Here is a 26,934-nt window from a genome sequence, read left to right as displayed (position 1 = left end):
TATAATTATGTCTAGAAATTATAATTAAAATCGCAAAAATTATAATTAGAACTCTAGAAATTAGAAATTCATTAAATCATCAATTAGGAATCAATGTCTTCAAACAATTTATCATCCCTGATAAAATAAAGTATAATTGAGTGAGATAATGCATCATCTTTCACTATTAAAGTTTTAATAACCCAAGATCTCTCTTAAAATTATCTTCATAAATTTTAATAACTTTATCTTATTAAAATTTTCAAGATAAAACTAAATAAATAGAAAGAAAAATTTAATTTTCGATAATTGTCCTCTGTACTGCATCATTTTATGTTGCTATTACTCCCACAATCCCTCTCATTTTTTACGGGTTTTTTCTACTACTTGGCACATACTTTAAAACACTTATGCACTACTTGGCACATACTTTAAGACACTTATAGAACATAGTTTCATAGCGCATTTTTGAGATTTTATTTTTATAAATAAAAATTCAAACACTAAATCCGAACCTAATTTTATTGACAAAAAAAATAATTTAAATCTAAATTTAGGATGTAAAATAAAAAAAATTAATAATTTGAGTGGTAAGACGAAGGGAAAAAAATCCGTTTTCTGTTTATTTTTTTTTTTTTTTGAAAATGAGAATAAATATCAACGAGAATCGGCAATTCACCATGATAATTCTTTCATTCAAGAAAGTTTATTATCTAACCGTCGGACATGCAAGATGACCGGGGAAATTTAGACAATAAAACTTTAATGTCCGAAAAGAAAACCGGCCTTCTTCCAAGAATCCTGAAAATAAAACCAGAGAAACAAAAAGAATATAAGTCGATATATTTAACAGATTACATCAAAATATTCCCACAATCATGATAACTCATGATTGAGACAATTAAGCTCTTAATTAAGGCATAATAATAAAATATTAATATCCTTAATTAAGACACAATTAACGCCCTCAAATAAGGCCCAATTAACGCCCTCAATAAAAGGCACAATTTACACCCTCAATAATTGAGGCACAATTTACGACCTCAATAAAGAGGCATAATTAACGAGGCACAATTACCGCCCTCAATTAAGGCACAAATAGCGCGCTTTCCTTTCTGAAACCGGATCCCATCCTGAAACCGCCGTCACCGCCACCATCGGCCACCACCGCTATGCTATCGATCAAGTTGCCTCGTCGTATGCGAAGCAAACAACGTAGCGTATCACATGTAACACGAAAATTCGCCAAAAACACCAAGAAAAAACAAAACACAGGGATTAAACAAACAAATACACACAAACAAACAAGATTAAAATCAACACCTTTCGCAATTCTACTCAAAATCATGAGAAAAAGAAAAAATATTGTAAATAATTGTAATAGAAGGGCATACCAGTTAATTGCAATTCTATAATTGTAATAGAAGGTTCCTCATGGCTCAACTGGTATGCCTTTCTATTACAATTATTTACAATATTTTCTCTTTTTCTCATGATTTTGAGTGGAATTGCGAAAAGTGTTGATTTTAATCTTGTTTGTTTGTGTGTATTTGTTTGTTTGTTTAATCCCTGTGTTTTGTTTGGTTTTTGGTGTTTTGGGCGATTTTCATGTTACATGTGATACGTTTCGTTGTTCGCTTCGCATACGACGAGGCAACTTGATCGATAGCATAGCGGTGGTGGCCGATGGTGGCGGTGACGGCGGTTTCAAGACGGGATCCGGTTTCAGAAAGGAAAGCGCGCTAATTGTGCCTTAATTGAGGGCGGTAATTGTGCCTCGTTAATTATGCCTCTTTATTGAGGGCATAAATTGTGCCTCAATTATTGAGGGCGTAAATTATGCCTCTTTATTGAGGGCGTTAATTGGGCCTTATTTGAGGGCGTTAATTGTGTCTTAATTAAGAATATTAATATTTTATTATTATGCCTTAATTAAGAGCTTAATTGTCTCAATCATGAGTTATCATGATTGTGGGAATATTTTGATGTAATATGTTAAATATATCGACTTATATTCTTTTTGTTTCTATTGTTTTATTTTCAGGATTCTTGGAAGAAGGCCGGTTTTCTTTTCGGACATTAAAGTTTTATTGTCTAAATTTCCCCGGTCATCTTGCATGTCCGACGGTTAGATAATAAGCTTTCTTGAATGAAAGAATTATCACGGTGATTTGCCGATTCTCGTTGAGATTTATTCTCATTTTAAAAAAAAAAAAAAAAAAAATAGTGGGCCTGCCGCGTGCAACGACATTCAAGTACAGTGTAGTCTGGTCAAAAAAGAGAGACAGACAGAGCTTAGTAAACAAATGGAGTCGGAGCTCAACAGAGAAGAAGCAGCAACTGTTAAACCAATTCGTTGCATCGTCAAACTCGGTCTCTCTCTCTCTCTCCCTCCCTCGCTCCCTCTCTCTCCCCCCCTCCCTCCCTCCCTCTCTCTCTCCCCCCTCCCTCCCTCCCTCTCTCTCTCCCCCCTCCCTCCCTCCCTCTCTCTCCCCCTCCCTACCTCTCTCCCTCCATCTCTCTCTCTCCTCTCCCCCTCCCTCTTTCTCTCTCATACACAGAGTATATGCTGTTGATGAATGAATTCATTGCTCTACATTTCCTTTACATTTTCCGCTAGTTGCAAATGTTGATAGATTCGAAGTGTATAGTTACAACATTATAATCCTTTTGTTTTAAAAATCAACTTCTCCACATATTATTAGAAAGTATGTTTAAAATGCCCAATTAACACCTAGGAATAATTTTTATCGACTGCTGTTTTGTTGGTTCAGGAGGTGCAGCAATTACGTGTAAGAATGAGTTAGAGAAGATCAATGAGGAGGATCTTGTAACCGTTTGCTCGCAGCTGCGGCTTGCAATGATGTCAGGATCATTGTCCGATGAGGTCCTTAGTTTGGATTGGAGCAAGCGGCATGGTGGCTCGGTCACTGTTCCCGTTGTGGAGGATTTCACCGATCAGTTGGTTTCGGGATCTAACAACTTTGTTGTTGTCCATGGAGCTGGTCAGTAAGAAATGCTGATTTGCTTTTGATCGCTGAATAGATTAAGAGATGATGTGGTTTCGTTTATGTCTTCTGTGCCTTGACATATATTCGTAAAAGAATGTGACAATTACATCTTATTTATCATTTGTTTCAGGTTCGTTTGGGCACTTTCAAGCTAGCAAGTCTGGTGTTCATAAAGGGGGTTTAAACCAGCCTCTTGTGAAGGCTGGTTTTGTTGCTACTCGTATATCGGTAAGAGAAAGACGTGTGTCCCCTGAAATTTTTCGGTTTTAATGCTTCTCTAAGAGCAAGTCCAATGTAATGCTATACTTGGTTATATTTCTATATTATAGCACCAAAAGGGAAAAATCTCAACTTCGAAGGGGTTTTATAATGAGATGTATCCATGCATAAATGCGTCCTTGGTTCTATATTTGAAACCAAGGATGTATCCATCCACCCCTGCCACATCATCAATAACTACAAAATAAGGGTTAGACTTAACCAATTGGTACATTGTACATCACTCAATGTCAAAAACATATTCAATTTAATAATAATTAAAAAACTTACCTAAATTTAAAACTAGTTATGAAACTAGCATTGGAGTGCCACTTTTATTCTAGCATCAATAAACACTTTTTGACACTATATTATAGCAATATCAATAGATATTTAGCACTAGTATTGGACTTGCTCTAATATAGTTTCCTAAAAACTTCTAAATTTTTCTTTCTTTTATTCTTACTATTGCTTTTTCTCGCCTTTGACTGTTAACATGCATTCTGTCATCTTGATGCTGGGTAGAAACTTAAAACAAAGATTGATGAAGTTTAACAATATAAGATACAAGCTTAGGTTAGTTGACTCAAGAATAGACACTACCCCAAAGATCTATTAACCGCGTCAAGGAGAATTTTGTAAGGATTGCAATCCATGGTTAAAGAGGAATTCTCAGTTCATTAGACAAGCCAAATATCTCGGAGGTTACAATACATGTATATGAAGAAAGAAAAATCTAATATAGCTTGAAAAGAACAGAACTTCTTATATTTTGAATATTCCTATATAATAAAGATCCTAAATTGGTGAAACTTTTTTCTTTAGGTTACTCATGGTGTTTTCTTAAATCCCCATAGTTGACCAAAAACTAAATTTTCCCTACAGAGACAATTAAAAAAAATAATTAACAAAAGCCTGATAATAATTACTGAAATATTATGTTGCTTGACTTTGATTGTTTGCATTTCGACCCCATCTTAATCGTTAACTTTCATTCTATAAATTCCAAGCTAAGTGAGATCATTGTTGTACATCTTTAGAGATTCATATCAGTTCTCTTTGTTAAAGTGTATGTTGTTACTTTTGGTCTTCCACTTTTTTCGTTTAGCCCCCTTCATTCTGGAGCCTGAATAGCTTCCCCCCCCCCCCCCCCCCCCCCCCCCAACTTGCAAGTTAGTAAAAGTAGCTAAAGGGTACTTTTGACGATGAATTGATATTTAACTTGTAAAAACCTTAGCCAATGGCTCCTCTATCGATATACCACCCTTGTTAGGTCATATATCTGATATGTTTCTGTCGCTAAAATATTCAGGTTACCTCCCTCAATCTTGAAATTGTTAGAGCACTAGCAAGAGGTATGGATCTTCCCCAAGTTAAATTATGTTTGAAGTATGTCTTGTATATGTTGTGCATGCTGTGTCCATTCATATTTCTTAGGTATTTGTGTGGATCCTCATTATTTAAAAGTCATGACTCATTACTCATTTTCTAGAACCATTACCTAACTCTTGAGGATCTTGCAAGTATATTCTGTTTGACACCCTTTTATGGGTAGTGATCAGGGGCGAGTCTTGGTGGATTCTTTACTTCACTAGCCTCACCGAGGCGCTATGTTGTAATGATGTCCTGTTCCATGTTTTGACCTCAATGGGACAATCTTGTAGCAAAGGCACTACATTTTTTCTTCTGGCAATTACTTTGCATAATTTGTATACACAGACACATACATGCCTTCATTGAGGCGTGAAGGAGTCACCTCTTGTTACCAAAGGAAGAGAGGGTATCCACTAGACTAAAATGCTAGGGGTAGGGGACAACTTTTTGGCATATATCTTGTCGGTTGAATTAGTGTTCCTTAAGGTTACTACTTTACTTCAGTCTGTCAGCTTGAAACTATAATTTGACTTTTTAAGTATTCTTTCATGTATTATGGGGAATGTAATCCAGAAACTAGTTTAGAGTTGTAAGAATATATATGCCTTCTTTTAATTGATTTTTCACGATTGTTTTTTCTTTGCAGAGGGAATTCCTTCCATTGGAATGTCACCATTTTCATGTGGATGGTCAACTTGTAAAAGAAAGGTTAAAAACTTCCAGAAAGTCTGTCTGATCATTGCTTTAATCACTTATGGACTAAGTATATGATTTCATTTCTGCTCTCACTTGTTTTCGTTAAGTGTTGGATAGGCTCTCCTATTGAAAAGTTTGCTTTGAATATGTCAGATAGATTCAGCTGATGTGACTATGATAACGAAGGCCATCAACTCCGGTTTTGTGCCTGTAAGTCTTAGATATGAATTTCGAATATACTAAGAAGATTGCCTGATGTTTGATTTATATATTTAATTTGCTAAAGTCAGTCCTTGTATCTAATTTCATATTCAGTTATGTTTGCATACTTGTATCAAATATTAAAACAAGTAATCAAGCATAAAGGAGACAGACAAGCATGAGAGAAGATTACACTGAAAAATCTGAAGAGAGTAGAGTCTTTTGTGAAATATCATCAAAAGCAAGCACTCACTCTATCTTTAAAATGGGTCATCATATTTTGTTCATATGGGAACTACAAAGATCTGATCAGAAGGTCAACCAAAGTCAAGATAGTCAACACCCAACTATACATATATTAAAGACAACTTACATACTATAACTTCGCTTGACTATGCTAAACCTTTAGAAATTATAAAAAATGTGCCAAGGATCTCCTCTCCTTTTGTGAACTAGCCAAATATCTAGACTAGAAACACTCGTATGTGGACATTAGACATCTACTCCAAGCCTCCAACTACACTTCACTCTGAGATTTCAACAGAACTGAGGCTAAAGTATGTGTGCGTCCACATTTCTCGACCTTCTCATTGTGTCTTTTCTACGAAGGAGACACTACCTTTGTGTTCCATCATCTCTATTATCAAACGTCTATGAGTTGCTACAGCCAACAGCAGAATATTTATAAATTAGACTGTTACTTGTCGCCCCGTGATTCCTGCACCTTCTCCATTATGTGGTTTTTGGTGCCAGATTTCAATATGTATGCCAGTTTCCCTTTGACAGTGAAAATTATTTCTGTGGTCTTTTCCATTCCAGGTTCTGCATGGAGATGCTGTACTTGACTCCTCACTGGTTTGATTTCTTTATCATAGGGTTTTTGAGTTCTTAATTTTTATAGCGACTGTCTGAGATGTTTGGACTTTGATTTTTCAGGACTGCACGATATTGAGTGGAGATGTAATTATAAGTCACCTAGCAGCACAGATGAAGCCAGAATTTGTTGTTTTTCTTGTATCCATTGTCTACAAGACGCCTTCTCAATCTCATAATTTTTTTTTTCCTCACTGCCTGACTACATATATTGTTATATTCTTTTTTGGACACTGAAATGTAAAAAGTAAGAAGTAATGATTTGAAAAAAACAACTGTCCTTGCGGGATTATATTACACAAACATATTAAAGGTCATATCCTGAACAGCTTTATAATTAACACTCTTGGCTCTTTGTCATTCGAGAAAATTAGTAATAAATTGATTTCCTAGCTGCAGTGTCTCTAGTGAAATGGCGTCGAACTCTCCAAACTGGTTTGACCACAAGCATCAAGGATTAAATATTTGTATGTGATAAGACGCTGATTAATGAGAGAGTAGATGTTTTTATTCTTCACACCATAATAACCTGGACATAAATCTTTCTTGTCAAAGCCCTCAATGACTGCTCATTTCATTTAATAGTAGGTTAATTCGTTGCATTCGTTAACTATTTCAAGCTTTTGTGTGTACAGTTCATCACACACACACACACACACACACACACACACACACTCACACATGTCAAAACATCTTCTTAAGCTTGTTCTCCTATATATATATGGATAAAGACAGATGTGTTGGGTGTCTATGACCGTCCTCCATCAGAACCTGATGCCGTTCTCCTCAGGGAGATTGGTGAGAACAAATGATGAAAGTGATCAACTGATAGCACCATTGAACTTTTGAAATATACTGTTTATAATTTTTTCTGATAATTATCCAATGATAACAGCTGTACGTGAAGACGGTAGCTGGTCTGTTACTACACCAGTATTACAAGGCACAAGTAAAGAAGGTTAGTAGAGAATATTTTTCAATATATCGCACTTTGTGTATAATAATGTTCTGATGTCCTGTTAAAGTGAAGATGTGTCCAATACATTAATACTATTTCAAATGGCCATGAACGTGTTAGAATTGTCAACCATATCATGGCCATGAAAGTACAAGCCTAAAAATATTGGCCCTTTTGATGTCAAATATTTTTTGCCCTTATCAAGCAAATGCCAAATAGTACTTTCAGCTGGCATAATTTTAAGCTGTATGGTTAATTACTTTTTTTTCTTCTTTTAGTGTGCATGTTTTGAGCATGATAGTCGATAGATCCTCTAGTTGATAGCTGCAATTTTAATAGTTTGTGTTTTATCAAAATGTTTTCATCATGGACAGTTGAGATAACTGTAGCGGCTCATGATACAACCGGAGGGATGGCGACCAAAATATCAGAAGCTGCAATGATTGCAAGACAAGGGGTTGATGTCTACATTGTCAAGGTAATGGACTATGGGTGCTTTAACTTACGTACGAGTGCCCATAAAAACTTTCATCTTTACTTGCAAACGTTCGAATGAATTCTTTACTTGGGTGGAGTATTATTAGAAAAAACTAGACTGAACTTATTACGAACCAACATTTTAACTGGTGCAGGCAGCCACAAGTCACTCCATAACTGCCTTGAGTGGAAGGTTGAAAGACGATATTCCAGAAGACTGGCTCGGAACAGTCATAAGATTTGTCAGATAACATATATAGGTGAAGTGAAGAGAGATCCTATTATTTCTGATTTTTGATTCATGTTGACAGTGGGGAGAGGATATTTCTGATTTCAGATGGCGGTATGGAACACGTTTCAGAAATGTAACCTGCAGATTTGACTTGAAATAGAAACGACTTCTTCCCCGGTGTTAATACTTCAGCTCCTGGAATCTTAACTTTAATCTGTGTTCCCTCTGTCTGATATCATTTGTTCTGTATTTACTTTCTCAATGTAACTTGTATTCAAAGAGAAGAAATTGTGAAATTCTATTGAAGATCATTTTCAGATTAACTAACTTGTACACTTTGATTTCGGTGCGTTAAGTAAAATTAAGATTATTTCTGCTTTGACTTTACACTGGTCAAGTAATTTTGAAGTTACTTTCTATCTTATACACTTTACTTGTACTGTAAATGTTAACTCCCCTCATTTTGATTTGGACGTGTTAGAGCATCTCCAATGGCGTTGGCTAAATTAGATCTGTAAGACATTATGTAAAATTTGCTGAACCTGTAAGACATTGTGCTTCAATGGTATTGACTATATTGGTTGGTTATAATTTAAAAATAGTATGTTATTAATATTTAGATTGTTATAAATAGAATATATCGGTTTAACATGGTAATAAATAATATGTAATCAGCGGGAAGAGGAAAATAAATTGCGGGAGACGACGTGGAATTCGCTACAGATCTGTAGCGGATCGACAAATATAGCCATCCATAGGAGGATGGCTATAATTATACACAAGGGCTTGTTGTGGTTGGAGTTACATTTTTTGTGAACATTGGCTATAAAATTTAATTTTGGAAAGCCGTCTAGACTTTTAGCTAAGGGTTTGGGAGGGTTGGAGATGCTCTTAAGCAATTTTGAAATTAAACTAACTTACTTTTCACTTTGTGTTCCTAAAACGTACATATAGCAACACTTAATCTGTGTTTCAAAATTGTTTTTATGATAGAAAGAGAAGGAAGAGAAAAAGTAAATTTTCTTAAGATATTGCTGAATGATATTTAGAAAAGAGAGAAAAATGAAATTTAAAGATTTAAAAAGAAATCTCATGTATAAACAAATTATTTTATAATTTTTAACATTTTTTAACATAACTGAAAAATGTGTTGAACTATGCTGTAATTGTATAAAAGGAGAGGGGTCCTTCGACACTGTTGAACTATGCTGTATAGTATGAGTTGCATACTTGCATGTAACAATGCCAGTAGTTAATATGATGAAAATTCCCAAGAGAGATTTACCTAAAATATCAGAACTCACAGGGGAAGAATAATGTAAAAAACCACCAGTTGGTCACAATCCATAATATGTAATCAAAAGGTAAAGGTTTATAAAGAGAGTATAAACATACTTCCAGCATACTAGTAGACCATTCATATTAAAGTCATCATTCAAACAGATCATTCAAGCGAACAAAAATATAAATTAACCAAAGCTTAATAACAGGAAAGCATTTGGAATCTCTAGATATGGGATGGCTCATGACCACCATGATTCCGGTGTTAAACTTCATGAAAATGGTGGCATAAGGGCACCCTCACACTAAAGCGGGTTACTTGGGACCAATATCCTTGAGGGCATTGATCTGCTCCTCTCCCATGGCTGACATGACAGACACGACCAGGTCCTTGCCCTCATTAAATCCATCCTTGATCTGTTCAAATTCTCTAGTTAGAACAAATTTTTATACTTCAAATACAAGGCTGGCGTATAACACTTCAAAAAACAGATACAGGATGAACAAATGGGTTTGCGAGTAGGAACCACACCAAGGCATCACACAAGACAAAAGAAAGCACATCCTGCTAACAGATAAGTTATTATAAACTAACCTGAGCAAGAAGAGCCTCATCAGTTGGAAGCTTCAGGTCGTCCTTTGTATTACCACTGTCTGTGAGCAAACTCACCTACACCAATTTAATATATAAGTACAAGGGTATATTCAAAAGGAAAATACCTAAATGTAAAGCAAATGGTCATAGTAGACATACAAAGCCATCCTCAGATATATCAATAAGCTGATAATCAGTACGGGTGACATGAGGGACCTGTAATATAAGAACAGGTTATGTTTTAGGATAAGAGAAAAGATAATTGTAATTCAATAAAACATTTTATGTTTCTAAATTACAACTCTAAGTACAGTGCAAATGAGACGTCGAACAAAATGAACATACATCACAATTGTGGGAGGATGGAACAATATCTTCGAGCTTCTTCCCATTGAAGATGTCAATAGCAACAAAGTGACACTTAGCATGACCGTGCTTTCCGGTCTTGGAAGTTGAGACCTCCACAACCTATATAAATCACAAACATTCATCTAGTCAAAACCAAAAACCAATTAGAAACAGTATAGGGCTTGATTGATGAAGTAACCCACTTCATCAATCAAGCCCTATATTTTAAACCAATTACAATCAAATCAAGTGAACACCAATCTTAATCAATTAATCAATATCAAGGACCAATATGGTGTCCAAGTCCTAAAACAGTACCTACTTCAATCAAATTAAAAGAAACTCAAACTAATTATTTACAATCAACAAGTACCTACGCAAATTCATAGCCTATAAAAACAGTAAAAACTCAATAAAAAGTTAAACTAATTTCAATCAAATCAAACAAACAACAACCATTACCAAATTAACACAAATTCAGAATCAACACATACAAAGCCATAACAACACGACAAGTAAAACAGTTAAAAACTCATTCAGTAAATGAAACCTTAAACTCTAACCTAATAACAATCAAATTAGCTAAATCAAACACAAACCTAACTATAAACAACTCAAAAACTCACCAATCTCTAACTGATCACACCAATCAACACAATTTCAAGAAAATTCAAAAAACAATAAAAATCGGCAAAAACATCTTATTTAATCAATAAAGCCCCAAAATTTAACCTAATTAATTAATAAAACCCCAAACTTTACCTAATTAATCAATAAAGACACAAACTTTAACCTTATCACAATCAAATCAAACACAACCTCACTACAATCAACTCAAACAAACACCAATCTCTACCTAATCACCACAAATTAACACTATTTCAAGTAAATTCAAACAACAGTAAAAATCAGTTATTAAACTCAATTAATCAATAAAGCCCCGAACTTTAACCTAATTAACCAATAAAGCCCCAAACTTTAGCCCAATTACAATCAAATCAATCAAACTCCACACAACCTAACTACAATCAACTCTTCAAGCAGATTCAAGCGGTAAAAATCAAATTCATCAAAATCAACGAATCAAAACACACATAACAACACATAGAAGCGTAAAAACACTAGATCTGAGAGTAAAAAAGCGACCTTGCAAGCGCGGCCTTTGATGACGATGTAACCGCCTTTACGGATAGTTCCGGCTTGCTGCGGATACGTCTTGGAAGCTCCGGCATCGGCCTTGGACTCAAACTGGTGCTCCTCGTCGGACATGGTGAAGGAGGTTGTAGAGAGAGAAAGTGGATGTAGAGAGAGAAACAGATAAGTGATGGTGTGGGCGTGCGTGTGGGTATAGGTTTTGGGTATTTATACAGGGAGGCGGGTTAGTGAATTGGGGAATGAATTTAGTGGTGGAATGTTTTTTTAGCTTATTTTATTTTTATTTTTTTGATATACTTAAAAGAAATATTATAAATTTTCTAATATCTTAAAAAATTATATAGTTATATATTTAAATATTTAGAGGTGGAATGTCTTTTTTTTTGTATAGTTAAATATTCAATCAAAATTTTATAAAAACATAAACTGAAAAATAAGGAAATTCTATAGTGAAATTTACATATAATAGGATTTTTCGTTCTTTATAAAATAATATATATCAATCAAATTTTAATTAAAATTAATCAATTTAAATCCTGAAACAACACTCCTAAAAAAATAAGAAAATATTATTTAAAAGGAATATATAATTAAAAGGTGAGGTATGGAAAGTGGAACGTGAGACTACTTTGTATGACTTGATTGCGTTGAGAGAACGCTAACTTTTTGCTTGCATATTCAGATTTTAAAATAAATTGAAATTTGAATTGAAGAGTAGAAAATTGAGGATGAAAGGTTACAGATGTATATAGTTTGATGAATAGAAAATTGTAAGAGGTAGATAATTTAAATTTATCTTTTAGGCATCTTTTATATGTTTATCTTCTAATAATAATTTGAATAAATTGTTTATATAATTTTAATTGCAAATGAAATAATCTTATTATAAAAAGATGATTGAAACCCAGAGAATTTCAAGAAAGTAAATAGTTTGGAATATTGTACAGACAAAATAAACAAAGACTTACAATGAAAGAAAACTTAATTTAGAGACAAAAAAAAAATGGTACACTAGCATATCCTTTATTGTGCGAATAATATGCAATATTTTAAACACTCATGAACTATGTCATTAAACACACTCCAAACAGAGCTGCTTATATTTATTTTAGTCAATACAGGTTGAAGTCAAAGCATTTTCATTACTTTATTTGTTAATATATTTTTTGTGTTAGCCAACCCAAGATAACATAAAGATAATATAATTAACTTATCAATAGTTTCAAATGATGATATAACTAATACTCCCTTTCACTTTTTGAAGCTTTTATCTGCATGTATTTTTATAGCTTTATAATTCATTTTCTAAAAAAAATTAAAAATTTAGACATTATAATTTTATATAGAAAAAAATAAAATAATTTATGAAACACAATCGAATCCTATAAAAAAATAACCCACTACACCGCAAGTCAATCTCAAAACGATAACTTGATAATATCATTGTATTGTTGCACATTACAATACAGTTTCTGATACACTGAATCCTACATGAGGATTGCTACAAACAAATTTGAGGTCAAGGGCCACTGCAAGTGACAATGAAAGAAATGCATTTCACAAGAATGCACACTTGCTGAAGAATCTACTTTTCAATATTCTACCAGCCACTATTGGGGCATCTTTACAACAGAGAAGCCTTTGCCTCTTGGAGGAGGAACCGGCCATAAATATGTTAAAAGAATCGGAATCTTGAAATAGGACATGATCTAGTGTTTTTTTTTTTTTTGTGCGATTTCTGAGATAAAACGAACCTGAGTAGTAAGAAGCTAGAGTGACTCGGAATCTTGACATAGATATAGTAAGTTTGAGAAGCAATTGACTCTACTGAAGGAGCTATATAATCGATATGTTCTAACCATTTGTTTCTGGGACTGTGGTCCGACTCTGTCCTGCTCAGAAGACACTGTAAAAAGTTAATCTAGAAGGCAGCATTTAAACGACCAAATTGATTACATTAGAACTGGCAGAATTTTTTTTATCGGCATACCTTTCTTTGAAACATTATGATGTGTTAGTAGGAAATCTATTTGGAGCTTCCAGCAGTGTATGACTGAATGTTGCAATCATCGAGTTTCTGTATGAATATTTGAGGAGAATTCTCTCTGTAACAAGCAAAGCATGTAATTATGGCCATAGTATAGTGACAAGTTTGTAGTTTGCACTAGGAAAAACACAGGAAGCACAGTTGTGGCAATGGTCGGTGTGATTATAACAGATTTATGAACCCGTCAGATCTAATTGAGTTTATATCAGCATGCATCAAGTAGAGTTTCAGGGATTTTAGAAATCAGCATATTCGTGAAACTTTTGAGTTCATGCAACTATTCAAGTCGCTTACAGAAGGCATAGTGGGGAATTGGCATGAGCTAATTGTATTGAAGTAGAGATTAAAGGGTAAAGAGAGAAAGAACGAACATCACTAATCCCTCTCTGTTTTTATATACAAGCCCCAATCTGGTAAAACATGTTGCAGTCAACAAACATGCCTGATTCCGCTGTATACTATAAAAAGAATGTGTGAACCAGTGCATCACGGAGTAAGGGTGCAAATCTACAATTGTGGTGTGTCAATAAGCAATGTTTATTTTAAACAAAATCTTCAATGTTATTTTCTCAAATTAAAGTTCATACAGCACTCTCAAACTTATGACGTCGGTCTGCTAACGTATATGACCTGCCTGTGGTTTTGTTGCATCAATAAAACGTTCCCACTATAGAACTTGATCTTATAATTACAATCCTAAAGTATGGACCAGAGCTTTGTGTCACTATGTTCAACTGCCTAACAATTAATAATGAATGACAAGTGCGACACGTATATATAGCAAGGAAAGAAGATAAACTCACATTTCATTTGCTTCTTGATATGTGTAGCTTGAAGCGACAGCTAAAAGTTGCCCACCACAATTTATTGATAATGAGGCAATACCATTGGGGTATCTTTGAAACTGAAAGTAACAAATGGTTAGATGTGAAACAAATATATATCATGTGTAATGGAAAAGAAAATTCTTCAATGAAAGACCAGTTGAATGCTGCAACAGAAATTTGACAGAAGAAAAAGAAATGTCAGTGGGGGTAAATGCTCTACATCACTAAGAATAAAGATAATGGGTGCAGAACGATTACACCATCAAAGCTATAAGCATCAAAATATTTGTCAGAAGAATCGGCATGTGCCAAGTGCTTACGCGATGCAAAACAGAATTAAGATAAAATTCATAGTTTGATGCCTTTAATAGAATTACCAAACAATCTTTCTAACATGAGCCAGTAAAACTAAAAAGATATTAGTTACATTTTCAATTAGCTCAACCTGTAAAATATTAGCATACTATCTTTGAGTTTTGACAAGTATTAGACTTTTTTTCAAAAAAAATAGATTCAAATTATATTTGGAACATTTACTTGTTTATTGATTTATAACACATGATAAAAAAAAAATGAACATGGATATTTGCTCCCCCCTGAACCAAATTCCTAACTCTGCCACCAGATACAAGTCACAATGACAACCAGCGGTAATGCTGCACACTGGTTTGTGCTTCTAGTTTAATATAGTCAGAGTTATATTTGCTAGTTATAATCTAGCATATTGAATCCAGTAGCATCAACTGAATGAAAAGTTTTCTGTTACATTCACTTTTACACATTTCATCCAAAGTCATACTGTATGTAACTAGATTAAGGTGGAAAGTACCTCTAATAATCTTTTCTTGCTGCGAGCATTCCACAAGATCACATAACCCTTGTTATCTCCAGTGACAAAAGCACCACTTATGCTAACAAACACAAATACTATTATTAAACCTCTAAGGTAACCTGGAATTAGAATTTAAAACCTTACACGAAACAAAACATACGATGGAAGAAATGCAATATCATTCACTCTAACAGTATAGGTTCTCCCATTCTTCTGTTTTGGATGACATCGGAATGTATATCTGCGAAATTGATACCAAAGTTATTGTTGTCTTTTCCAGTACATATACTGAGCCAAAAAAATTGTGTACTGTACACTAAAGTTTCTAGGCAATGCTATTACTACAATAAAACGATGTACAAAACATAGCTGCAAAACACTTTTCGAATTGGTTGTTTCGGCAATTTTAATATAAAAAATTGAGTATTATAAACATAAATCATGTGATATTGATATTCATGCCAATTGGCATATGAAATATGGTAGAATTTTGTGATTAGCATTGCTAATAAAAATTCTCCCATTTGTGTGTCGGGGTTCAGCCACAAATGGCTCTTTATCTCTTCTTTACTATGGATGACCAATGATTCTTATATTCTATCTCTGCTTTCCTTCTTTACTATTGAACGGTTTAATATAAAGAAAGTTTGTTAAAAATATATATAAATAGAACTGACCCATCAAAAGTTGAAGGGGACTTCACCGCTACACGTCCGTCGATTGATCCAACAACAAATTCTGCATAAATTAATAACTCAAGTTGAAGATAAACAATGGCAAAAGGTAAGCTAAAACTCAAAACGTGATTAAAGTTCATGAAAATAATTATTGGCGGATTTTTACTTGTGCAATTCAATTAACACATCAAATATCCATCCAGAGCTTATTTAATTAATTGACACATGTGTACTTATATTTAGAAGGGCAGAATATGTGATAATAAAGGATATTCACAAATAATACTTTATGCTGGCTTTATTTTCTTAAGCTACAGGAAGGCACTCTTGTACAAGTTACTCTCCAGAGAAGAAGACATAACAGAGTTCTTGCTACAGTACCTTCAAAGTCAATACTTGGGCGGACACAGGTTATCCGGCTGTCCATACATGTCTTTTGTGTGCCAGTTGATTTATCAAATTTGCGCAAATCATAAATATAGACTGATGGCCCAGCAGCAACCAGTAGAGTAACACCAGATAAAGATAAGGAGTCCACTTCTATAGGAATACTGTTCAAGCTCTTAAGAGCCTCTGCAGAGCGTATATCCCAAAGTTTTATCTTTCTATCCAAGCCAGCAGTGATCACTTGACCTTTTTAGCAGAAAAGAGAGTATATGTAATACATGTATGGATACAGATAAGTAGAAAAGAAATAGTAGACGATCGAATTAATCATGTTCAACACATTTCATGCTGTGATGCATTACACGGTAATATGCGTGCTGCGTATCGCTGATAGCTACCTTCTGAGTCTGATTCAAACACCTATTTCTAAGCAACAATTGACACTTTTGAAAGTTTGATGTGAAAGAACATAGAATAACATTATGAGCAAGGTTTTACAGAAAAAAAACTAGATAATGTGGTTCTAATTTTGCAATCAAGTTCATCTTATCCGGCAAAATGAAGGTGTTTCTCAAGAAGAAACTCTAGCATTAACTTTGGCTAAACAAAACATGGACAAAGGTGTAAAACAAATTGGTTCTTATTTGAACTCATTAATAGTTCGTATCTGTAAAATTTTGCACACACACACACACATATATATATATATATTCATTTTCTTGTTAGAAGATCTAAAAAATCAGCCCTTGTTGCGTAATATCCGTGCCTTCGATTCGACCGGGATATAATCCATTGGGCTGGTTAATAAATTGATTATCACAGTCTCGTTAATTAGTATCTTCTACAAACAATTGAAAAACATGGGCCTGACTCCTGAGTGTGTCTCTAAGAAGTTAATACTACAGCCGATGATGCACAGGTATCTAAATGCCAGAAAGATATGTGAAGACAACATCATGGCACACTGGTCCAATAAAGTCACTTTATTCATTGAAGGTTCTCCTAAACTCGCTGTAACAGGAAACTTTACTTTCAATTTTCGAATCATGTAGCAGGTGTTTATTATTATCGTTTTAAGTACAAAGCCAAGTTAGGAGCCTCTACGGCACTAATAAGTGGCTATTGGGTGACAAATTTTGTCTTCTTGGAAACAGCCTCTCTAGTTCTAGTAGGGGTAAGTTCTGTAAACATGTCACCCTCCCCGTACATCCTTCATTCTAAGTCAAATCGTATACATCTAGGTATTGGTACTTGCGACAGTGTGTGAGTGTGACTATAAAAGGAAGGACATGTACAATTATTTGTATCCTTTTACAATGGTAAAACTCATAAAAGCACATAAACATACACATCATTTCATCACCTTAGAAGAGTATTACTTAGATGATATAAACAACTTACATGTTTCAGAAGAGAAATCAACATGAGTTGCTAAGTCGTCATGGTATCCAACTGTAAATTCAAATTCTGAATGTAAATCGTACCTATTTATCATGCAAAATATCAACTCAATTAAACAAAGATCATAAAACTCTATGAAATAATTGCAACATGAGATCACAAGGAAAAGGAGTTAGTATGTTATTGGTAGTGAGGGTGAGGATTGTAGAGTGCTATATCAATTACAAAGAATTCAAAACAAAGAAACTAGCTCAACAATAGTACAACACAAATCAAAATGGATTGAAACGTGTATCCTATCCTAAATATGAAGTTTGCACCCTAGCCCTTTTAGATAGTTTTAACTTCTTTGAATTGCTTTAGTATATATATGAACTTGTATGAGTCATTATATTAAACAAAAGTACAAAAATTCTTTTAAGAATGCAAGAGAACTATATCTGATACTTAAATTACAAAGTTGTATCATTTATTTCTTCTACATATAGGCCCAAGTGTAATTACCCTTAAGAAAATTAACAGCTCTTCTCTTAACAACAGGATTCAAGTCTCAAGGGTGTTTAAGACGTATAAAGTTAAAGTAGTATTTGCCCTAGAAGTTTTACACACATACCCCTGTCCTGTCATAAATATATATTAAAAAAAAAAAGTTCAGAACTCAGAAGACCAATCATGCCCATGAGACCAAGGCACAACACCACAAAGGCTGTGAACATTGAGAATTGCATCAAGAAGATCACTTGGCAAGGAGTACTACTTGACAGTATTGTAAATTGTCCTAGTAAGTTTTGAATTTATATTCCAGCATTGTCAACACTGCTATTAAAGTACGATCCATTAAATCAGGAGTTCAGAATAAAAAGGAAAGTAAATCCTCTGTATCATCAAGATACAAGTAAGTGAAAAGTGACCAATTTAATGAAATGCACCATTCACGAATTTTGGCATTAAATATACTCTTTCAAATATATATAAGACAGAAGATTAACTGCACATATCTTACATTCATATATATAGATATATATATACACACACATACAGAGAGGGAGAAATCTAGTAGCTAGCTAGAAGAAGACATGCAGTAACATTTTGTGTTGGTTTTAGTTCCTCCCCCAGAATGTCAAGTTATGTAACCCTTGTGGGTAAAGCACATAAAAATAGATATCCAATATACTCATTAGCAAATAGCCAAATACCAATAGAAAATGGATTGTATGCTTTAGCTAAATTCGGATTGTGTAGTTGGGGCAATATATATTGTATATAAGAATATGGGCAGATGTTAACACTTGAAACTGGTAGCGAGAATATTGCAAAACTTTCAAGCCGTCCCATAAGATCCTTATCAGCTACCTTAGACATGCCCAGCTATTGCTGTCTTAAATTTTCAGTAGGCTTCAAAATTACACTTGGTCCAGTAACAATGAAAGTGTTTGCCACAGAACTTGTAGAGTGCTTAGTTTAACTTCCATCTAGGATTAATTAATGGCAGGGTCCAGTAGTCCAGTGCATTGTACCCCAACTCTTTGTATCACATCCAGTATCCATGTTGGACACTGCAGACCCAGGGATAGGTATGGGCACTGGGCACTTCAATTTGGGCCAAAAACATGCTAAATCTAAGACCTGGATGTGTATCTGTGTTGAACTTTATCAGCCTAGTCCAGGCAACATAGGTTCCAGTTATATAAGCATAAACATATAGCATTGACTACAAAACAACAACAACAACAAAAGATAGAAAATATATAAATCACTAGCTTTACAGTTGATGCATCTAAATTCTCTTTAATTAATGCGATAGCCACCTTAGGACGAAAGTCATAGCCATCTTTATTATTTTGCAATCATTGTATTGCATTATTAAGGAAGAATGACATGGAAAATGGGGGTAAACAAGCAAACTGACAGTGATGAAATACTTCTGAGATTCTGCAGTAATAATCTGAAGATTATTAATTCTGTCTAGAGTAGCGTGTCACCATGTTGAGAATATATAATAACCAGGCACTGTTTGTAAATGTTTTACTAATATTACATATAAGTTTAATAGTTATTACTGTTAAGAGCTTGTTTTGGTAGCCGTTCAATTATGGAAAGGGCCAGCATCCTTATCATGGTGAGTTGTAACATTCATCCTTTATACAAGAGGGAGCTATCACTTGTTCTCAGTAAAATTAGTGTCAGGAGAATGAGGAGAGTTCGGACTTCGGAGAACAAACTCACACTGCAACAATAATCACATCCAAAAAGGGACATACCAACTCAAACCTAGTGGCAGCTATTCTATTGCCATCACTCCTTAAAAAAGTTTGCTTTAAAGTCAAATGTTTAAGATACTTATATATAAGCATGATAAACATATTTAGTCTACATTCTCCTAAAGCCTTAAGCTTTCAAAAAAGATGTGAACTTGACACAGTAAATATGAAATTTGAGTTTGCAAGATTAATTAAGTAATTTCCCCTGACAACTTCGTTTATTTATAAAATTATACTCTTATACTTCAAGAGTATAGGTGTGCTGCTTAATGATGTAAATCTATCAATCTAGATAGCAAAGTAGAAAAATTATAACTTTCAATATTAACTTCCATAATCAAATTTGTTTCCTTCATCGAGAACACCAAGAAATAGCATGTTAGGTACCATTTCACAATATTATAACCTAAATCAACCAGCTTGATTTGATTCATTAGCAAAGACCACAATGAAACATTAACTGCTAAATGCTACTAGTAAATATAATATACAGTAATAACCATGAAATCCTCACAAAGAAAATGGAAAATTGAAGTAGAAACCATTTAATAACATGTGCTTGGAAGTCATTCATTCAAGGAGAAGGAAATCCCATTTAATAACTGCATTCTTGTGCTACTTGCTATTATGAATCTAGATAGCAGAATAGAAACATCATGACCAATGATAGAAATTAGCAACTTTAAAAATCAGATTAGTTTCTTATAGCTAGAACTCTGAGAAACAAATTTTAACCGCCATATGCAGAATTCTGAAACGCAATTCAAATATAAAAAAACCCAATCTTGGTGCAACGCGTTATTGAAATCCACAGACAAACACCTATAAGCATACTAATCGACATAAAACACAATAACAAAAAGATAGGAAGTCAATTGAATTACAAAAACCAGACCTTTTAATAGAGCAATCAGCAGAAGCAGCTAAAGCAAAAGACTCATCTTGGAAACAACAATCAAGAATCGGAGCTTCGGTTCGAGCTTGTGCCCTCAGCTTACAGCTCTCTGTATCATACAACCTAAGATTCTACACCCATAACATACATTTCTTCAATCAATAATTATACAAATAGTTACATAGTCTGTGAAAAAAACACATTTCTGAATTACACACGCACAGGGAGAGAGGGGGGGGGGGGAGGGAGAGGGGGAGAGAGAGGGGGAGAGAGAGAGAGAGAGAGAGAGAGAGAGAGAGAGAGAGAGAGAGAGAGAGAGAGAGAGAGAGAGAGAGAGAGAGAGAGAGAGACTTACAGAATCCCAAGAAGAGATGAGCAGATTATCAGAGGTGGGTGCAAATCGAATTCTTGAAATAGCATCTCCAATTGGGTTGTCTCCAAAACTCAAACAATCTCCATTACTATTCATTCTTGGACTCTGTCTGATTACATACAAAACCCAGTTCACATATAATTCAGAAACATAAACTGAAAATCAAGGCTGTCAAAATAGTGGCTGTGAGAAGGAGAACAGAACAACAAAAGGGGAGCAAGTACAACGGTAGATGACTTCAGTTTTGAGTTTCGACCCTAAAAAAATCAAACTTTCCCGCTCATCAACATTGGGTTTTATCGGAAAAAACAAAAATCTGATTTTTTTGCTTTTATTTACTCCTTCCGTTTTAATTTACATGTCCACTTTAAAAAAAAGGTTTGTTTCAAATTAATTGTCCACTTCAACTTTCAATGCAAAATCATATTTCCAAAGTCAATTTTACTCCACACTCCGTTTCAATTTACATGTCACTTTAAAAAAAAAGGTTTGTTTCAAATTAATTGTCCACTTCAACTTTCAATGCAAAATCATATTTCCAAAGTCAATTCTACTCCACACTCCGTTTCAATTTACATGTCCACTTTTAAAAAAAAAGAGTTTGTTTCAAATTAATTGTCCACTTCAACTTTCAATGCAAAATCATATTTTCAAAGTCAATTCTACTCCACATATCTCTTATTTATATTTCCTAGATCAATCTTACGCCACATATTTTGATCATTCAATGCAATTAATTTGTGAACAACCATTTTTCTTAAACCGTGTGATTATCTGAAAGTGGACTTTGTGAACAACCATTTTTCTTAAACTATGTGATTTTCTGAAAGTGGACATCTAATTTGAAACGGAAGGAGTACTTTTTTCCTCCAATTTTCCTATTTTTTTCGTCTTTCAAAGATAATGGCCTTTTCTTAGTATTTTTTAAACACAATAATATCCTGAATAGTTTCGTGACAGACAATTATTAATTTGTTAGAATTTATTAGATTATATATTTTGTTATGTTAACGTATAAAATATTTTCTTAAATATTAATTAATGGCAATTAAGCAAATACTTGCCATTCTTAATTAAATACTTGTCTTTCTTAATTAAATATTGTACTTTAAGTTATGTTATTCACTTATGTTTTCAATTGAATAATGCGGTTATGTGTTAAATCATAAATGTATGATATATAAATATCTAGGAATTTTTTTTAATTTACGGTGTCTTTTTCAGGTTTTCTTTTTGTTCTTTTCTTTCGCAACAGAGCTCAGGTATGTATCTCCTTATCTAGCGTTTTCCAGTTTTGTCAGAGTATGAATTGCTTCTATATTTTTTTCCCCATGCTGTGCTCTTATGAATTCACTGTATTCTCTTTGGTTTTTGGTTTTTATGTTAATTTTAGTGAGCGAAGGAATCCTCGAATCTGTTAAAGATGCTTAGTCGGGATAATTGTGCTTCTAATTTCTTGGTAAGAAGTGTTATGTTCTCCGTTGTTATTTTTTTAATTTTGCCGTGATTCATCTAATTTTTTTTCTATTCTTTGTATTATTTTTAAAATGTTAAACTAAAAAAATTCATATTTTATATCGTCGAATAATTATTCTTCATAAATGTTATGATAAATATAAGATATATATATTTCATATCTCCATATGTCAGTTGAGAATTGAGATGACATTCATGCAGTGGATATTGCATGATTTGCTAGTATAATTTGATCAGTAGATGGACATGCATTCTATCAAATTAAATCCGATTTGATTTGTCTTATTTTCAAATAAAAAATAATTATTTTTAAATAAATCATGAATTTATATTTTGAAAATAAATGACTTATTTCGATAAATAAAAAATGTTGTACACTTATTAAATATACTGAAATAATATTACATAAATATGAAGATTGTTTAAAATAAATCCTTATTTTATCAAATAAGGCTAAATAGAAAGGCTCTATATCTTATCACTTGGAAATTTATTTTGTGCATCATCAATATTGGTCTCATTAAAATATTTCAAAAAGATCAAATCATTTTCGTACAATCTAATCTTTAATTACCCCAATTAATTGAAGGACATTGATTTATAGCTTCACAAATTAGTTGCATATCTTTAAACTTATTTCTTCTCTTAGAAATTGCTACCCTGTGCTAGTAGGCTGAACTAAAAAAAACTAAATAAGGAAATTAGGCTGTGAATATTATACCAAAAGTGGCCCAATCCCGAATCCTACATTTGTGATCGAATCAGATATCACGCCATAATATAACCTTAATTCCACAAAATCAATTCTACAAAATAAAGTTAATCCCACAAAATCAATTCTATAATATAAACTTAATTCCACAAAAATTGATATGCTTTAATATGATTAGGATCCATGATTTATACAATTGCCTTAACTATACGAGTGACGGCTATAAATAGAATCTGCATGCTTGAGTACTATGCATTGTATTACAAAACTCTAAAGATGGCTACTAATAATTCAGTTGCTGCTAAACGCTTGATAATCATTGTGCAGATTATCCTAGCCGTTTTCTTAACCTTTTCTGCGAATTCAGAAGCACGGCTTATGTTACATAATAGAAGAAGCAGCTTGGCTCTTTTTCATAAGTTAGGGTTTAAGTTGCCTGTTCACGATACAGGAGCAGCAAAGAGACTTGTGCCATCCGGACCCAATCCAGAAACGAGTCCAGGAACACCGCCTCCAGGCGCTGAAACGAAGAGACTCGTCCCATCCGGACCCAATCCAGAGACTAGTCCAGGAACACCGCCTCCAGGTGCTGAAGCGAAGAGACTCGTCCCATCCGGACCCAATCCAGAGACTAGTCCAGGAACACCGCCACCAGGTGCTGAAGCGAAAAGACTCGTCCCATCCGGACCTAATCCAGAGACTAGTCCAGGAACACCGCCTCCAGGTGCTAGTGAAGTGAAGAGACTCGTCCCATCCGGACCCAATCCAGAGACTAGTCCAGGAACACCGCCTCCAGGTGTTGGTGGAGTGAAGAGACTCGTCCCATCCGGACCCAATCCAGAGACTAGTCCAGGAACACCGCCTCCAAGTTCTGGTGAAGTGAAGAGACTCGTTCCATCCGGACCCAATCCAGAGACTAGTCCAGGAACACCGCCGCCAGGAGTGCTAAGTGCAACTCGTTTGGGCTAGATCATATCCAGAAGTTCATTACACTCTTATAATGTATGCAGTATTTTTAGTTAAATAAACCCCTGCATGAGATGAGATTATGATTATATGTTTGGTGATATTCAAAGTTCACTCGAAATAATATGTTCTTACCTTATCCACCTATAAGTGAGATTTTAAGTTTGTAAGATAGAAATGATTATCATTTATATAACCTACAGAAAACATAAAAGATCGGCTGAATAATGCTCTGCCATGTTTTGCACAGATTGTAACCTTAATTTCATGTAGATATATCTCAATTCTCAACCATGTAATTAACACTGGTATAAACCAACAAAATACAAATTATAGTCAACTGCTACAAACCTTGAATTAAACTGATACGATGTACTGTTTTCGAATGACCAACCAAGGTTTACCATATTTTTTCATTTCAACTACAAACTGGAACTTTGATGCTGAAAAAACAGATCACCCGAGAAGGAAAAGTAATTTATTTACAAATTTAAAAGTCAGGTCTAGATCAAAAGGAATCCGAAACATCTCACCAAAGATGGCACCACGAATAATCCGTAGTCACTGCATAATTTCATTGTGTCCTTCAGCCTCTTCCGATCCATTTTCATGTTTCAGAATCTAAGCTCATTATGTTTTTCATCTGGAACATAAAAATCAAACTTGACGTCAACAGAACCAGAACTTTCACCGTAGTCTTTGTACTCGACATTTGTGATTGTGCCAGTCTCGTCATCTTCTTGATATTGTGGTTTTACTCGTCGAACAGGCACTGTCACTGAATAAATGGTTCCCACAGCTGCATCAGTAGAAACATTAAGCTGAACTTTATCTTGTGATTCTATCTCCACAAAATCTGATAGAGCTCTTACTACGTTGCTCACTATCTTTTGCTTAGCCTCATTACTAACTGCACAACGGTCAGAGAAGAGGATCATTTGCAGACGCTGTTTAGCAATGTTCGCATTAGACTTCCTTTTTGATGCCGGTGAAGGGAAGATTATTTTCCAAGCTAGGTTTAGACGCTCAACAAAAGTCATGTTTATGGCGTTAATGAGGAAGTTCTCAGCTTCTTGGCTTATGGAACCCGAGGACAGCTTATATTCACCATCATCAGCAATAGGTCGTTTAAAATTGCAACGGATGCTGTGGCTGCCAACCACAGATTGAGGCCACCTGACTGTGCCCCCAGAAACAACCATCCCTCCATCTAGAAAGCCAGTAAAATCAACCTGTGATACAACATAAAAAATCATAAAGATCCGAAGCAGTGCAAACTGCAAACATACATGCCAAATATTACTAATCAAAAAAACTTCTGTGCTGAATGTTGTCCAAAGGCCGGCTAGTACAGAAATGCTGTGTGGACATATGGGGAAGCAGACGCGGGCTTGTGTAACTATGTCGTAATGATTAACTCGCTTTATGGGTGTTCTTATAACAAAAAATTTGTCGATATATCCATCACAGAACAACAATCTTTTGCATTACAACTTTCCATGAATCTCAAATTATATATCTCAGTTTCATCATAAAAAGTAGTTTACGTATTGGTAAATTGGTGATAGGTATCATTCGGGCAGTTCAACATTCAGCTTCCCATTTGCAGCCTATGAAAGTCTACCAACTAAACCAAAAAGAGCACAACCATCATTCAGTAATCATAACCGTAATGTTGCTGCCACAACGTATAAAACATAAACACGAGACCTCAACCAGACTACCAGACGTCCAAATCATCATCTCAATCAAAACTACTCCGTAACACATCAACAAAATTATCACTTACACGAACTTACAGAACCTAATTGTAATTCACAAAAACAATAAAAAGAAACTCTATACCCTCAATTTCAACCTACTCTTATCTCCTATACTCCTAATTTCTACATCAATATAATCACGAAAACACGAAGAAAAAATAAATCTTGATCCACAGAACTCAATTCTCTACAATCCTAACATCTATCCGTCTAATTAAAAGCATAAAGACCAACATTTGAGCTAAAAAAACACCCAAGCATCAGCTAAAAATCAGTGAATTAAGACAAAATCAACAAATCTAAGAATACACAAAATTGAAATATAGCATGTAGATACATATGAGTGTGTGTATATACCTTTGAGCGGTGAAGAGTGTTACGAAATGGGGTGCAAGAGAAAGGGCGTAGTGCTGCAGAAACCCTAAAATCTGGTGAAATCGCCATGGTTTTGTCGCTCTAGGGTTTGGTTTTGCTTGTTCAGGTGGTCAGTAGAAATGTGGGAAGTTGAGGAACTGAGGATGTTTGGGACGTCGTCGTTTAGGAGTGCCAGAGCCCAGAGGGGTATAATTTCGGTTTAACAAATTGGGTTTGTGTCGACAAACGTGTGGATTTTAAATCAAAACTAAAATCCCTTAAAACTTAGCAAAATCGGAAATTTAGATTTTTACTAATGAATTTTTAGTATCACATCAATTTCATGTCAATCGAATGATTTTCAAATAATTTTCAGATTTTATATAAGGATTAGATTAATGAGTCCGGGTAAAAATGATTGTAAGTCGCGCTCACTTTCAGTTACAATGTTTTTTCATTTTAAAAGGTTAATCGGATGATTCCCGAATAATTCCTACATTTCATCTGAGTAGATCACTTTCAGTT

General features: G+C 34.3%; 5 protein-coding genes across 6 annotated transcripts; 2 read left to right on the top strand and 3 right to left on the bottom strand.

Annotated features, from left to right (window-relative positions):
• The first annotated feature begins 2,203 nt into the window (after positions 1 to 2,203).
• LOC108200374 (isopentenyl phosphate kinase) lies at positions 2,204 to 8,382 on the top strand. The gene is made up of 12 exons (XM_017368497.2): positions 2,204 to 2,352; positions 2,754 to 2,984; positions 3,121 to 3,218; positions 4,561 to 4,603; positions 5,269 to 5,330; positions 5,472 to 5,528; positions 6,339 to 6,374; positions 6,456 to 6,533; positions 7,124 to 7,190; positions 7,288 to 7,350; positions 7,725 to 7,828; positions 7,983 to 8,382. Exons 1-12 carry the CDS (start codon positions 2,286 to 2,288, stop codon positions 8,076 to 8,078), a joined length of 1,002 nt encoding a protein of 333 aa, XP_017223986.1. The 5' UTR covers positions 2,204 to 2,285; the 3' UTR covers positions 8,079 to 8,382.
• Positions 8,383 to 9,411: 1,029 nt separating this feature from the next.
• On the bottom strand, positions 9,412 to 11,634 carry LOC108200162 (eukaryotic translation initiation factor 5A-4). Its single transcript, XM_017368211.2, has 5 exons — positions 11,430 to 11,634; positions 10,281 to 10,403; positions 10,095 to 10,151; positions 9,936 to 10,010; positions 9,412 to 9,757 (listed from the first exon to the last, which is right to left on the bottom strand). Exons 1-5 carry the CDS (start codon positions 11,550 to 11,552, stop codon positions 9,656 to 9,658), a joined length of 480 nt encoding a protein of 159 aa, XP_017223700.1. The 5' UTR covers positions 11,553 to 11,634; the 3' UTR covers positions 9,412 to 9,655.
• A 1,216-nt stretch (positions 11,635 to 12,850) lies between these two features.
• LOC108202398 (mitotic checkpoint protein BUB3.3) lies at positions 12,851 to 21,449 on the bottom strand. Of its 2 annotated transcripts, none has more exons than XM_064084172.1 (10): positions 21,121 to 21,449; positions 20,766 to 20,896; positions 17,610 to 17,692; positions 16,203 to 16,454; positions 15,822 to 15,882; positions 15,305 to 15,385; positions 15,142 to 15,223; positions 14,289 to 14,389; positions 13,429 to 13,543; positions 12,851 to 13,344 (listed from the first exon to the last, which is right to left on the bottom strand). In XM_064084172.1, exons 1-9 carry the CDS (start codon positions 21,232 to 21,234, stop codon positions 13,465 to 13,467), a joined length of 984 nt encoding a protein of 327 aa, XP_063940242.1. In that variant the 5' UTR covers positions 21,235 to 21,449; the 3' UTR covers positions 12,851 to 13,344; positions 13,429 to 13,464. The 2 variants fall into 2 exon arrangements, with proteins under 2 accessions (XP_063940242.1, XP_017226261.1); XM_017370772.2 differs by having other exon boundaries at positions 12,851 to 13,330; positions 21,121 to 21,447.
• A 2,153-nt stretch (positions 21,450 to 23,602) lies between these two features.
• On the top strand, positions 23,603 to 24,295 carry LOC108201700 (uncharacterized). Its single transcript, XM_017369986.1, has one exon. The coding sequence runs from the start codon at positions 23,603 to 23,605 to the stop codon at positions 24,293 to 24,295; it is 693 nt and encodes a 230-aa protein (XP_017225475.1).
• Positions 24,296 to 24,568: 273 nt separating this feature from the next.
• On the bottom strand, positions 24,569 to 26,648 carry LOC108200425 (cell division topological specificity factor homolog, chloroplastic). Its single transcript, XM_017368566.2, has 2 exons — positions 26,413 to 26,648; positions 24,569 to 25,524 (listed from the first exon to the last, which is right to left on the bottom strand). Exons 1-2 carry the CDS (start codon positions 26,497 to 26,499, stop codon positions 24,907 to 24,909), a joined length of 705 nt encoding a protein of 234 aa, XP_017224055.1. The 5' UTR covers positions 26,500 to 26,648; the 3' UTR covers positions 24,569 to 24,906.
• Positions 26,649 to 26,934: the final 286 nt, after the last annotated feature.

The sequence above is a fragment of the Daucus carota genome, chromosome 9, assembly GCF_001625215.2.
Source record: "Daucus carota subsp. sativus chromosome 9, DH1 v3.0, whole genome shotgun sequence".
In the NCBI taxonomy this organism is placed as follows: Eukaryota; Viridiplantae; Streptophyta; class Magnoliopsida; order Apiales; family Apiaceae; genus Daucus; species Daucus carota.
Note: the sequence above shows the minus strand (reverse complement) of the source record. Positions and strands in the feature narration are given on the sequence as shown.

Excerpts from the sequence above, each read along its gene's own strand:
- LOC108200374 (XM_017368497.2), top strand. The coding sequence starts at position 2,286 with ATGGAGTCGGAGCTCAACAGAGAAGAAGCAGCAACTGTTAAACCAATT. Across the intron at positions 5,331-5,471 it reads GGTCAACTTGTAAAAGAAAG|ATAGATTCAGCTGATGTGAC; the intron begins GTTAAAAACTTC and ends TGAATATGTCAG. Across the intron at positions 7,351-7,724 it reads ACAAGGCACAAGTAAAGAAG|TTGAGATAACTGTAGCGGCT; the intron begins GTTAGTAGAGAA and ends CATCATGGACAG.
- LOC108200162 (XM_017368211.2), bottom strand. The coding sequence starts at position 11,552 with ATGTCCGACGAGGAGCACCAGTTTGAGTCCAAGGCCGATGCCGGAGCT. Across the intron at positions 10,152-10,280 it reads CATCCTCCCACAATTGTGAT|GTCCCTCATGTCACCCGTAC; the intron begins GTATGTTCATTT and ends CTTATATTACAG. Across the intron at positions 9,758-9,935 it reads ATGAGGCTCTTCTTGCTCAG|ATCAAGGATGGATTTAATGA; the intron begins GTTAGTTTATAA and ends GAATTTGAACAG.
- LOC108202398 (XM_064084172.1), bottom strand. The coding sequence starts at position 21,234 with ATGAATAGTAATGGAGATTGTTTGAGTTTTGGAGACAACCCAATTGGA. Across the intron at positions 17,693-20,765 it reads GCTGATTGCTCTATTAAAAG|GTACGATTTACATTCAGAAT; the intron begins GTCTGGTTTTTG and ends CATGATAAATAG. Across the intron at positions 15,386-15,821 it reads TCCCCTTCAACTTTTGATGG|ATATACATTCCGATGTCATC; the intron begins GTCAGTTCTATT and ends TCAATTTCGCAG.
- LOC108201700 (XM_017369986.1), top strand. The coding sequence starts at position 23,603 with ATGGCTACTAATAATTCAGTTGCTGCTAAACGCTTGATAATCATTGTG.
- LOC108200425 (XM_017368566.2), bottom strand. The coding sequence starts at position 26,499 with ATGGCGATTTCACCAGATTTTAGGGTTTCTGCAGCACTACGCCCTTTC. Across the intron at positions 25,525-26,412 it reads ACACTCTTCACCGCTCAAAG|GTTGATTTTACTGGCTTTCT; the intron begins GTATATACACAC and ends GTTGTATCACAG.